At 40.6% G+C, this 13,378-nt stretch overlaps 1 protein-coding gene across 2 annotated transcripts in view; it reads right to left on the bottom strand.

The window, feature by feature from the left end:
* TJP1 (tight junction protein 1) overlaps nucleotides 1–5,839 on the bottom strand; it is a gene marked incomplete at its 5' end in the record, with an annotated part of 163,460 nt that extends 157,621 nt beyond the window's left edge. For both annotated transcript variants that reach the window (XM_082005310.1, XM_082005311.1), the window contains one exon: nucleotides 5,327–5,839. In XM_082005310.1, coding sequence (XP_081861436.1) covers nucleotides 5,327–5,493 — 167 coding nt within the window. The remainder of the gene's footprint in view (nucleotides 1–5,326) is intronic.
* Between the last annotated feature and the right edge of the window lie 7,539 nt (nucleotides 5,840–13,378).

Below are 13,378 nucleotides of genomic sequence, written 5' to 3'. Positions count from 1 at the left end.
AAGTAAAATTGAATCATTTTGTAAATCCCACCTGAAGCCTGAGGCCCTTGTTTATTAAGCACAATTCTTACAACAGCTTCATTGACCGTGACCAGTTCCTGATCGTACATCACATTACATAACCATGACTAAATTACTTCTCTAGTTTGTAAAATAAGCAAAATCGTTAAACTTTCAGTATCTGTATTCCACCGACGAACATGCTAGCCTAGCAAAAGACTATGCAACAGTGACTTCAAGGTGCAGCATTACATCAAGGGCTAACGACTTAATACACATCATAACATAATTAGATGGAATGTATACAACATAACAGCTTTTAATTAATGAAACTGTATTTATGTTCTACTTGCACATAATTACTATTTATAACAACCTTCAATATTACCTAACATCTTTTTGGTAGTTAAATTTTGTCTGAAATTACTAATGTAATGTTCTCTTCTAGACAGACCAGTCAGATTGAACATCTTTCAAGAACTTAAAAAATTCTCTTGTTTACTGATTAGAGTTCTGAACAACTGTATAAAAGACAACATCAAAGTATTCAAAAATCAAGTCTTGAAATAACACATTTTCTGTATTTGTTTTCAGACTGTAGTATTAATGATGGAGTTAATGCAGAGAAGACAAGTTTTTGACAACTATATAGCCTCAACAAGACTTATGTTGGTGACATAACTACTACACTTTTAATATACTGCAAGTTTCTTGCGTATCTTTTTAAAAAAAATTTAGATACTTCTAGCAAATTATTATTATACATGGTTTCACAACATGCAAGTCAAACTTCTTAGAAACTTCCACCTCTAGTAGTTACACAGATCTGAGTTGAGAGATGTATAAAATTTCCGTAATTATATGTCCTCCCATTAGAAAACAGGCTTCCTCAATACTACAGAAAGTGAGGAGAGCAGCTGGACTCAGCTGAATGTGATCAGTATGCCTTCTGACTCAAACACAAGGGGAAAAGCTGAACTTACTCCCACTAATCAGACTGGAAGACATAACAGCTATAGTTGATCAGTATTACTATTGGGGGGGGATTTGAAACAATGACTAGGAACACTGAGCATGCTAGCCGCCGAAGCCAGCTGCTATGCTATATTCTCGTGCACCTCTGCAAAGTATCTTCAGTTCTAAGCACAGTATCCTGCCTTCATCAGAACAAAGGTATTAATTAATATTTGCAACATGAATAAATGCTTACAGTGGGCTAACCTGAAATTGTTATCCCCATATAAGACAGATATGAACAGGAACTAGTAATGAAAAATGGAAAACATCCATTCTGATGGTCTGTATTTTTCCACATAGTTCTGTAGAGACACCCAAGAGGCTCAATCTTTGATGCTTTTTCTCCTATAAAGTGACATTTTCTATTATTTGATTATTCTAAATGTGACGCTACTTCAAACATAAACAATGGCACGTCTCCCTAGGGATGGTCCTAATGATAAAACAGTCATCCTTCGTTACAATCTTGGACTTCTACATCCGAGCCCCAGCCTGAATACAAAGACTCCAAGTCACCAAAGCTTTTAGATTGGTGCTTAATTCCGAACATGCTGATTACCCCTCACTGATTTCAAGTAAGTTTAGTCCTATGCTTGAAAATAATAAATGTGCCTGTACAATATCTTACAAGGAGCGGCTATCATTTCACATCCAGGCTTCTGAATCACACATTCTCTTAACAGCAGCACCGAACAGGGGAATTGGATCCTGTCAAAATTCAAATTCTGTAGTGCATTGCATCTGCATTCTTTTCTGTAACCTACATTGCCTCACACAACTACCAATCATTCTTTAAAGATGCAGGAAATGTAAATATAGAATAGCATCAGCCATTTCCATAATATTCTTCACAATTAAAACTTATCACTAACTGAGCTTTTTGTCTCATTTCATGACTCTGCATTCCCTTGCACTGAGGGGAACACAGGGGGTGTAAGCCAAAGCAGAGAAGACTTCCAAAGTAGAGACAATGGCTGTAAGAAACAGAAGGCAATATTAGTGAGAAGAATTATTAGAATTGCTAGAATATCCTGTTCTTCTGTGTTTGTTTTTGCCCGCTCCTTCTCCTTGCAGCAGAGAAGAATAATATTCAGTGTGACAAGAAATTATTGTCACACTGTATACTTGTGTGCAGTCTTGGTCTACTTGTATAATTCACATTAATTATGTGATTTAGCATTTCAGGTTGCACATATTGGGATTTCAGTAAATATTTTTGTCAATTTTCTATTTTAAGGTGCTCCCAGGTGAGTAGTTTTTCTTGAGCACCTTCGCACCCTGCTGCACTCTACCCATACTAGCAGCATTATGGTGGTGGGTTTTGTATCCAAATACAGTCCCCCCAGCAAGAAGATTAAAAACATCCTACTCATCTCATTTAGGATCCTACATATTAGATTACAATGCCACACAAACACAGGAAAGGGTCTGAATCAGCAGTTTGGGACTCCAGCAACTTCCTCCATAGCCGAGTCCAAAACTCTACTGCCCCAAGTAAACCTCCTCATAAAACAATCAAGCTCCACATTAAACACAAGTTTCTGGCTCCACCACTTCCCACTGCAAACCCATGGCATAGCTTCCTTCTATTTGTTCAATTGTCTCTTTTATTCCCAGGTAGTTTATACCAATTTATTCTTAACCCATGAGACATTGGTGTCCACCTTTTTCTTTTTCATTTGCAGCTCTGCTTTCATACATCACAGAACAGGACTTACATTTTGAGGGGGAAGCAGGAGGAAATTGGAGTGACAGATGCTCTATAAAGAAATAAAACATTGCTGTTACCTTTTTCATTTTCTTTCAGTAGGATTCAGGTGGATTATCTCCACCAACAAAAAGATGAGTATTTTAACCCTTTTTTATTCAATTATGCCTTTTCTTCCACTTACGATATATATTAACAGATCGAAGAATTTATGAACCTGATTGGTGAAATGGAAAGTTGTAAGTTTTTAAAAATAAGTAAATAAAAAAAAAGAAAGAGCATCTTCTCATTATAGACTGACTTGATTTGTACATTTTCTTTAGGTATTTTTGAGATTTCCAGTGCCAAGTACCAGAAGACACTTTTGGTTTACATGTTGGAAATACACACTAATGTTGCATTGATTTTAGTAACAGCAACATACTCTTCTCTCTAGTATTCAGATTTTCTTAATGCATTATTTGACACAGACAAGAAGAAATTAACATGACAAAGTATCCTTAAGCATTTCTCTAAATGGATCAGGAAATAGTATTTCATCCACGAGTATAAATTCTATCCATACAGAAAATGCCTAATGCTATTAAAGTTCTCAAAGGAAATGTGACTACATAATAGCATGTTGCCTGTTATTAAGAATATCCCAAAGACATGCTTTCAAATGCCTAAGTAATTCACACATCCCTCTAAAATTAAAAAAATGGGTTTTTTCCTTAACAATCTTCTTAGTCAACTAAATCTTCACACAGCATTGCATTGCAGCAACATGATGTCAAGCTACAAATGTTATGAAATGCAATGCTTATAGTATGTATTGGTAGGGATCCACTATATTGTTTTGCTATACCTCAAAAAGCAGTCTCACAATGAAGCTAGGCAATACAGAACTGATCTAACTCCAACTGAATACATAAAGTAGGAGTTAAATCGGGTCCTTTCAGACTTACTTCCAAAGTACACAGATATAGACAATTTCACTATAATGTGCCAGCAAAGAAAACATTTCCAAGGAGACAAAGCAAATATGAAATAGAACAATTGTTATCATCGCATTACCCATAATTAAACTTCTTTTAAGAAGTACCACACTAATACATAATACCGCTGCACATAAGACAGGAGTGGTATTTGGGGATAATAAAATAGGTATGGTACACTTCATGTAACTTACATAATCAAACCACTGAATACACCATAAAACCCTTTGATTAAATGTAAGAAAACTTATCTGTATGACAAGGTATTTTTGTCAAAGTCTACATTTGACTTTGTACATTACAGTAAGGGTGAACAGATTTGCCAAATTGTGTTCTGATCTGCAGTGAATAGCAAGATTCGGAAGTAATAACAGAAAGCTGTCTAGTTCCACATTATGTTTCCTCAAGTGATGTATTTCCTTAACACCATCTACACTAGCTGACAATATGGGGAAAAAAAAAGTGGTAACACCACATTCTACAATACGTGTAAGGCCCATTTTTGTTACAACCGCTGACATGAAAATATTTTTATTTGCAAACTACCTATTTTTAAATAAAACGACCTATCACACCTTCTGTGACACTTCCGTTCACTACGAACATGTATGTACAATGAAAGAAAACTGTATGACCATTACCTCCTAAATACCACTCTTGGTCTTTTACAGATAAGAAATTCTCAGTGTACAAATCTGTTCTTTCTTTCCTCCCAGAAAATACTTCACAAGATTTTCTCCTTAAAATTTGTCCTGATGGTGACACACATCCCACTGGTCCAATCAAGCTAGCAGTGGGCTCTTGCAAGTCCATGAGTGACTCTGTATTGCAGTGCCAGATGCTTGTCGGTGCCCTACTCACCCACATTACACCATTACACTTTAATACATTTTTCATAACGTATTGTTGATTCATCCAGAAAAATCAGTTCAACACACAATCAGTGAGAACAAAAACAGTGGAAATAAGTTAGGGGAAAAGCCGGCTTTAAATAAAAAGGATGATATACGAGCAGCACTACCCCTGTCGCTCACTATTAGACTCGGATCTCCCTTCTCCCGTCTTTCAAATACACCTGCCAGCAGAAGCAGGGGCTGGGACACGCAGACCCCGGCTCTCTGCACAGCCCCGGGAGGGCAGGGGAACGCGCTACAGTCGGAGGCGACACTTGGGCTGTCAGGCAAGCGGCGGACCCCGCTCCGGCTACTCCCGCGCCCCTCAGCTGAGGCTGCCATCGTCGCGCTCTGACAAGCGTCCGACAGCGGGTCTCCCGGAAAGCGTACGGTAGCACCGGTGAGCCATTACGGGCGGGAACCACGCTTCCAGCCGCGGAAAGCGCCGAGCCGGGCGCTGTCCTCCGGCGGGCCCGAGGGCGGGCGCGGCGCGGACAGCTCCCCCGGCACCGCCGCCGCCTCCCGGCGCTTTCCTCACGCCTGGCGGTGCATTGGCGGGGAACTTTCTGGCCCGGAGACGCCCGCCGGGAGCCGCAGGCCCGCTCTCGCCCGGCGCCCCTCACGCGCCGTCATCTTTGAGGGGAGCCCCCCGCCGTCCCGCCCGCCCGTCCCGCCGCGGCCCGCGCTCGGCCCAGCCCGCAGTGCCACCGGCCCCGTTTGTGCCTACTCACCACAGCTTCCTCTTTAAGGGCATCAGACTGCCCCTGTTGGAGGCGGTCACCCCTATGGCCATCTGCAAGACAGTCAGGTATTTCTGATACTTCATTTTGCCGTCGCCCCCCCTGTCCCTGCCTCGTCCCCGCCGCCGCCACCGACAGAGTCTCTCCAGCCGCTGCATGCAATCATCAAATTTTTATTTCCAGGCATCTGCCGTCCCTGCGTCGCGCTTCTTCCCCTCCTCCTCCTCCTGCCGCGCTCCCTCTCTCTCTGCCCCCCCGGCTCACGCTCTCCTCCTCCTCCTGCCGCACTCCCTCTATCTCTGCCCCCAGCTGACGCTCTCCTCCTCCGCCTCCCGCCGCGCTCCCGCTATCGCTGCTCCAGCTGACGCTCTCCTCCTCCGCCTCCCGCCGCGCTGTGCCCTCCCCCGGGCCCCCACTCCTCTCCTCCTCCTCCTCCCGCAGTCGCGCTCCCTTTCTCTCAGCCCCCCCCACACCTCGCGCTCTGCGCCCCGACTTGCTACCGCACCTTCCCTCCCCCCCACCCCTCCTCCGCGCCCTGCGGCTCTACCCGCACCTGCCTCTGATCAGGCCGCTCACCCCCCGTTTTGCCTCCTCCTCACCTGGGCTGCCTCCCGGCGGCCGCCTCTTGTCTCGCTAGGCCCGAGACCCCAGGCCGGGCCGGTCCTCCCCTTACCCCCCGGGCAAGTGGGCCTCCCCCGCCATCTCTGCCCCCTCCCCGATTACCTGGGGTATCCCGCCCCCGCCCATGTGGCGCAGCTGCTGCTCTGCCCTCCCGCCATCAGAGGGGCGCCATGCCGCAGCCCGGCTGTCGCGCAGCGGTGCCCTCTCCCCAGCGCCTCGGTGGCCTCGCCTCTAATACCATTAGCGCCTGGAATAGCCCCACGTTATTTTAATCGTCTCCCCCGCCTCCTCCCGGCTAACAATGTCGGTCGTGGGTTAGCGGTAACGGAGTTGCGGAGGCAAATGCCTCACCACCTGCTGGGGTAGCCCTGTGGAGGCGGTGAGGGCGAAGGTGAGCAGGAAGGTCAGCAGGAGGGTGGGGGTGAGAGGAGATGAGGATGAAGGTGAAGGTGAGGCGAGGGTGAATTGAGGCTGAAGGTGAGGTGCGGAGGCGGGCGGCGGGCCCGCGCGACAGCGCTGGCGCAGGAGCCGCGCTTCCCGCCACGCTGCCTCAGGACAGGCGGCGCGTGAGGCGACGGGGCAGGCGCTCCTGCCGCGGCCCTGCCCCAGCGCGCCCCCGGGCACGGGGGGCCGCCTCTAAAAAGCCTGGTGAGGCGAGAGGGAAGAGGAGACACACACACGCACCCCACCCCACCCCCTTTCTTTTTTCCATGTGAGGAAAGCCACTAAAGTGTTCGAAAATCAGATGGTGATTAAGTCAAACTGAAAGTATTAAACGTTTTTAGATGGGTGCCCACCTTCTGGATACTTTAGCAAAAATAGCTGAACACAGAACGGTGTAGTGGCCTCAGGTGTGACAGAATTATCATTGTATCTTCAATCTGTTTTGTGCCTTCCCCCTCAGGCCTCCACACACACACACAAAGAGCAGCGGAAGACCGTGGCATTTGACAAGTGCTTTTGGAATTAATTCTAAAACACGGTACAGTATGATCAGAGGCCCTCCTCACCACAAACATCCCTGAAGTGAAGGGTAGAGCTGACACGTTATCGATAGCGGTGGGAAATACTTTGGCTAGAGGTATCCTGTTGAAGTATGTAGATACTTTGCAGAACGCAGATATGAACAAATCTATGCTGAAGTGACAACTTTTCATTACGATGCTGTAATGTAAATAGTATGAGTTGTATACCTACCCAGAGTTGAGGTTCTAAGGTGGCACTGCCAGCTAGGAAAAATGCTGTGAACAGCATTGTTACTTTATGGCTCAGAGATGAGCATTTTAGTGATTATTTTTCTTCTTTTTTTGTACGTAATATATATGTCAAGACTGTAGTAGGCTACATTCTACCTAGGCCTGTTCATTATGCATGTAGCAGAGAAGATACATATATTACCTATAAGCACAACAGATTTTACTTAGAAACGTAATAGTTGTATTACTGTAGTTCATGAGATGGATGGCTTTGCATTTTCAGCCAAGAAATCTGAGATGTATACAAATGTCCTGATATTGTGTGTCACAAACAATTAAAAAAATTGAAGTGCCAACTCAATGCCTAGTGTGAGCCTGCACATCTACAGCTCTCGAGATACTGCTTATGGGTTCTTTGTCTTTGCTTTAAATGCTTTACCTCTCCAATGAGGAATGGTTAACTTGATTAGCAAGGTTAAGGAGCAGGAATTAATTTTTGTATTTAAACAATGCTAGTAGTATACTAACTGGAAAGTCTGTATCTTCTATAGACAGAACATCAAATCAATTTGAAAACCTGTAGAGATCTTACTTTGCCTTCAAAACAAAAACTGTAAAACCAACACATTGCTTTCTCCTTCTGTTTATCTACTCATCATAAGCTGACTGAAAAAACATTTGTTGCCCACACAAGTTATAAGAGAGTAAGTGTGGGCTGGATTTTATTCTCACCATCATTAGTAGAATGCTAGCTACGTTGTAATTGAAAAATTCATTTACACTTGTGCAATCCTATTAACAAAATCACTTACACCTTGAAATGGTAGGAAATGTTCACTAAAAGAAGTATGAGACTGTGTTTGAATGCCCTATTTGTTTGGGTGTTACACCTGTCATAAAAATACATATTATTCTTATCTCATATAGAAATTCTTGAAAGAAAAATTTAGTTTTAATCTGGCTGTGGTAGTAGAAATTTCATAGATAAGACAATCTAAGGATACAAGGGAAGAAAAGTTTATTTGAAAGCTGATAAACCTGGAAGAAGCAGGTAAGCTTTCAGAGTGCTTTACTTTTAAACGGACAGTGTATTAGAGAGTCCCAAAACATTGCTTTTCATTTTTACAGTAGCAGGTTTGGAACATAAATTTATTTTAAGTATCTATATATAAAAGACTTAATAAATGCACCAACAATACCTTGCATAAAGACGTACAATGGAGCCTGGCAGTATATTCAAATCAAAAGTGATTCCTATTCTTAATTCAATAGGAATTCCTAAATCTATTTATATTTGCAAAATAATTACAGTTATTCCAGATTTAGCTCTATCATTTTCAATTATTATACTGTATTAATCTGGTACTAACAAGTTAACTTGTTTTGTACATCTTGTATATCAACTTTCATACGTCTTGATGTGCATTACAGAAAGAAAAAATGGATATCAATGAAGAAATTTTATCCTCTAATTTTAATTGACATTGTTTCTCTCATACCTGTTCCTTCTCAGTGTTTCTGCATTATATATTGCCTTTCAGAACGTCTTTCTTTAAGCACCTATGTTTTATATAGCTGAAAGAGTAACAAGATCCTGTCTGTCTTGCCTTCAGATAAACATCTTATTTTTAACAGGAGTCAATCAGCAGCTTCCAGATTAGGGTAAGCATCCGGACATCCCGCTTTTAGCTTTGAGGCCTGTGTGGATCCGTTAGCTGAGCTAAGTCCAAAATTTATATGGTAGATATGCCCGCAAGAGAGGCAGTCTGATCGTATCTGTTGTTCTCAGTGCAAACTCATTCTGACAAGATACACCCTCCTTCACTACAGAAACCTGAAAGCTGCTTACAGTTTTTGAACCTAGCGTACAATTTAATTCCTGTTAGATTATTCAGTTTAAGACAGTTGTTCCATAGATTTTTTTAAGTAACAAAACCAAGCAGTCCATACTAATTTCTTATTATTTGTCTAGGTAACTTAACTGCAGACTTTACCTCAGAACAAGCTCTATAATCTAGCTGTTGCTTACAGTCCCTGATGCCCTTGCCTCTTCTGAAGCCTCTCCCCAGAATGCCCTTCCAATGCACTTCTCGGCTCAGAAGAACAGACTTCTCTTTCAGGCAGTTACAAGTTACGATATTATGTATGACTGCTGCACTTGAATGATGTGTAGTCGGCACAAACACCACTCGAGATAGCATGTTTATACTAGGACAGCGATGTATCTAGATGGATAGACCCTGAGAAGGTGGAGTTTAATGCCAATGTGTGTGATCTACTCTTGGCCCATCCCATGGTGGTTTTAGGTGGTGAGTAGGCTGTTGTGAGCAGTGGGAGACTGTCTGCAACTTAGAGGATGCCACTGAGGCAGTTGTATATTGGGAGCTCCCATCAGCAACTAAGAATAAGGGACTGTAATTGTGGCGTAAAGCTATTCTCCTCCTAAATTATGCCTCTCATTTTTTCAGTATTAATATTGTTAGAATATATGTAAGATTCCAGGTAGTGCAAAGCAGGATTTTACAGCATCATCTACTTCTGCTGATTTTAGATTTTATTTCAGTAAGCCTGTCACTAGAACAGGGATTGTGGAACCTTATCTTGCTTTACTTTATCATTAGCCCATCACACATCCCTGTAGTGCTAGTTGTCACTAGGTGCCATCCTTTTCAGACTTTCACCTGCGTCACTCAGTCTTGACTGAGCTCACAGGAGGAGGAGGAATTCAGGTCTGACTCAAAAGACTCTTTGGAGACTTTACAGAAATGCACTTTTGAAAGCCTTGGCTATGCTTAAGTTACCTCAGATAATGTAGTTTTTCTTCAATAATGTGAGGAAACAGAAGCCACACCTCTAACTGGCATAGCTGTGCTGCTGAACAAGCAAAAATACTCTTTTTTGCTGGTGTAGCTTATTTTGTTCAGCAAACTTGTATAAGCTACACCGTCTGGCGAAAAGAAAAATAAAATCTTACCAGAATAAATGTCATCTTTATTAGTACTGTAATGGTCACATCAGCAACTTTTGAGAGTACATTAGACCTTAATGACAAATTTTAAGCCTTTGATTGCGTTCATTTTTAGTTTGTCAAAATTGTATTAGAACCAAAGCAAACATTAAATAAACTTGTGGCTGTTTTTATGGCATATTAAGTAGCATCTTTTATTTGCATTTCAGGATAGTAATTTTAGCTTTACTCTGCGTATAACAGAGACTTTTTGTAACATTATATTGTCCATTCCATATAGTTCTCGATATTGTGCTACTGTGTCTGCTGAAGAATTGTTTGTTTACTCCTAGGATATACCTGTTCCCCTTGTTGACTTTTACTCTAATGATTGATAAAAAAAATCTTGATACTTATGTCATATTCTATGCTTCTCTGATATTTAATGTGATTTCAGAACTTTTTATTACATAATTCACTTGGTCAAGTGGCAACATTCCAGAGACTGATACGATACAACACTGACATTAAAACATTACATTAGATGACGGATCTCCATCTTTAATCTGAATCTTCCTGTTTGCTAAAGAGGGTTCCTTCTCTGCAGTAGTTGTTAGAAATATTTTATTCTATTAGTTTGTACCGTTAGTCAATTATAATCATGTTAGATTTATGTTAACTAAGAGCATTAATGTAGCTCCTTCAGGCAAGAAAGCTACTGAAACAGACTTTCTTGCCATTTCAATCTGTCTGTCGTGTATGCTTCATACATCTCCCTTTTCCTTTGCAGAAAGAAAAATAAAGGGATCATACCTGTGAAGGGCAAAAGAGTTCCTGAGAATCTACAAGCATGTCAGATGCAGTGACTCCAGGGGTTATTTCCTCCCTCCTCAAAAGTAAGAAAAAAGTGTGTGTGTGTGCTTCTTATCTATGCATTTACAATACATAATTCTATTCTGTGACTTTTTCTAATCTACTAGGGCTTTTCTTTACCTGCATTAATGTATTTATTGTATATAATGCAAAGCCTTTTTCTGGTCTATTACTGTTTCTTCCGTAAACTCTATGTTATGTGAAGATCTATTAAGATACATGCAATATCATCATAAAAAACAAAAACACTTGGAGGAATTTTCCCACCACACTTTACTGCACAATTGACCATCTACAAAAGGAGGAGTTTTCACATTTCTTTGAAGTGTCTTCCTGACAGGCTAGCTTGACTGGTGGCAGAAAACTATAGGTCTAGATGGGTATGGTAATAAACTGACACAGTTGTTTAGAACTCACTTGCATTTTCTGAAATAGTTTATCCTGGTCATTCATTTGAGCTGCCAAAATAAAGAGAGGTAAATACTTTTGCTTTGGAAGGAAAGAATGTTCACTGTGTTTTCTCAGAAGGAGAAGATCTTCACAGAGTAAATAACTTGTTTGACTATGGATTATCAAGAAGAAATGTTTTCCTAGATTAAGCAGTTGAAATATTTACAAGAAACATGCAAGCAAGTATCCCTGTTTCACTACAGTCAGGGCTTCCTGTGCAAATAGTGTTAGTGCTGTTCTACCAGGTCTGGTGTGGAGCTGCTTTATACTGTTACTGTCAAATTTTAGGTTACTGCAAAAATAAGAATACTATTAAAGTGAAGAATTCAGGCTAGAACAAAGTGGACCTGTACTGCCACTGTGTAGTACTTTTACATTTACCCATTTCTTGCAAACTGGTAATTCTAAGATTTTACTCTTTAAAAAAAAAATACAAACACAAAACAAAACAAAAAAAAGAAAAAACAAACCACCTTAAGTCAAAATTATCCAAATATGACATTATGCATGACAAGCATGACCCTCTCACAGGATAAAATAAGCTTAATGTAGAAAAAAATAAGCATATGCATGAATTCCATTTAGTGCTCTCTGATATGGCTTATTCATGTAGAAAACTACTGGAGGGAAGAAATCACCAAGCATACAATTTCCATGTGAGATGCAAAAGAAAAAGAAGCGTAAGTAACATCACTTCCTAGAAAAGATTCTAAGACATGTATTGCCATCTACAACACATCACAATCTCAGTACAGAAAGATCTAATTAATTAAACTTGCTAACTGCGTATTGTTAGAACTGTGAGAGTATGTAACTCTGAGGTGAGGTGTGACCAGACCTTGCTATCATTTTGGGATGTAGAGTTGCTAATAGCTTTAATTTTTAGATTTTATGCCTGATGGGGAAGCCTCCAAGCACCCAGTATTTTAAAGAGAAGGGAGGATTGTGAAAAGCGGGGGATAATGACGGTTCCCTGAAGCAAGGGTGTGGAATTCTGAAAAACAAGATTTGAGAATGTTGGAGGCTGAGAAAAAAGTATATATATCTGAACTGTTGTAGTAGATGTGTTATAGAACCATTGTGAAAAATTGTGAATGATGACCAATTAATCAGGCTGTACTCAATTGTCTAGAAAGAATACTTCCTTACTTTCGTTTTAATTTTTTTTTTAGTTGAACAGTGAGTTCTGTGCATGATAGCTGTACACATCAGGATAAATAGATCAAAATGAGAAGAGTATTACTAAAATTTAAGGTGCTTCTCCTGCCAAAAACTATACACATGCCTCATTTTATAAATTAATAGTCATTCAGAACCTTATTTAGCTTCATTAATACCTTTGATTAAATGCTGATAGGAGTGTTTCCACATCCATGGGATATAAAGCCAAAAGGCTAGCTGGGTGTTTCATGAGTGTATTGAAATTGTTCAGAATCCTAGCTGAAGACGTTTTGTATGTCTAATTGTATACATGCACACTTACTACAAATATGAAAACCATTTTTCACTTTCAGGAAGAAAGCTGTTCTTATTACAGTGTATATGAATGTTAACGCTATACTATTTTAATAAGATTACCAGTACAATGAAAATTAATGTAATAGGATTTACTATAATTAGAGGCAAGTATACAGTAATCTACTATGAAAAGAATGCAAAAATGTTAGTGGAGCTCATTACAGGGATATTGTTTATGCTAATTATTCAAACTTTTAAAATTCACACTAAGCCTGATTTTTAATTCGGGTTTTGTTTGTTGGATTTTTTTTTTTTTTTGACAAAACTTTAATCAAACAATTTAACGCAGACGGGTTAGTAATAGTCAAATGCTACTTTTGTCTGGGATAGAGAGAAGTGGAACTAAACGTAAACAGAAAAAAACCTGAAGGACTACAAGCTACTCATTTCATTGTCCTGTCTGAATGAAAGATGAAATGAAAACAAAGGATATAAATG

The sequence above is a fragment of the Phaethon aethereus genome (assembly GCF_964289735.1).
Source record: "Phaethon aethereus genome assembly, chromosome: 12".
Classification (NCBI taxonomy): Eukaryota; Metazoa; Chordata; class Aves; order Phaethontiformes; family Phaethontidae; genus Phaethon; species Phaethon aethereus.
This window is presented reverse-complemented; position numbering and strand designations above follow the sequence as displayed.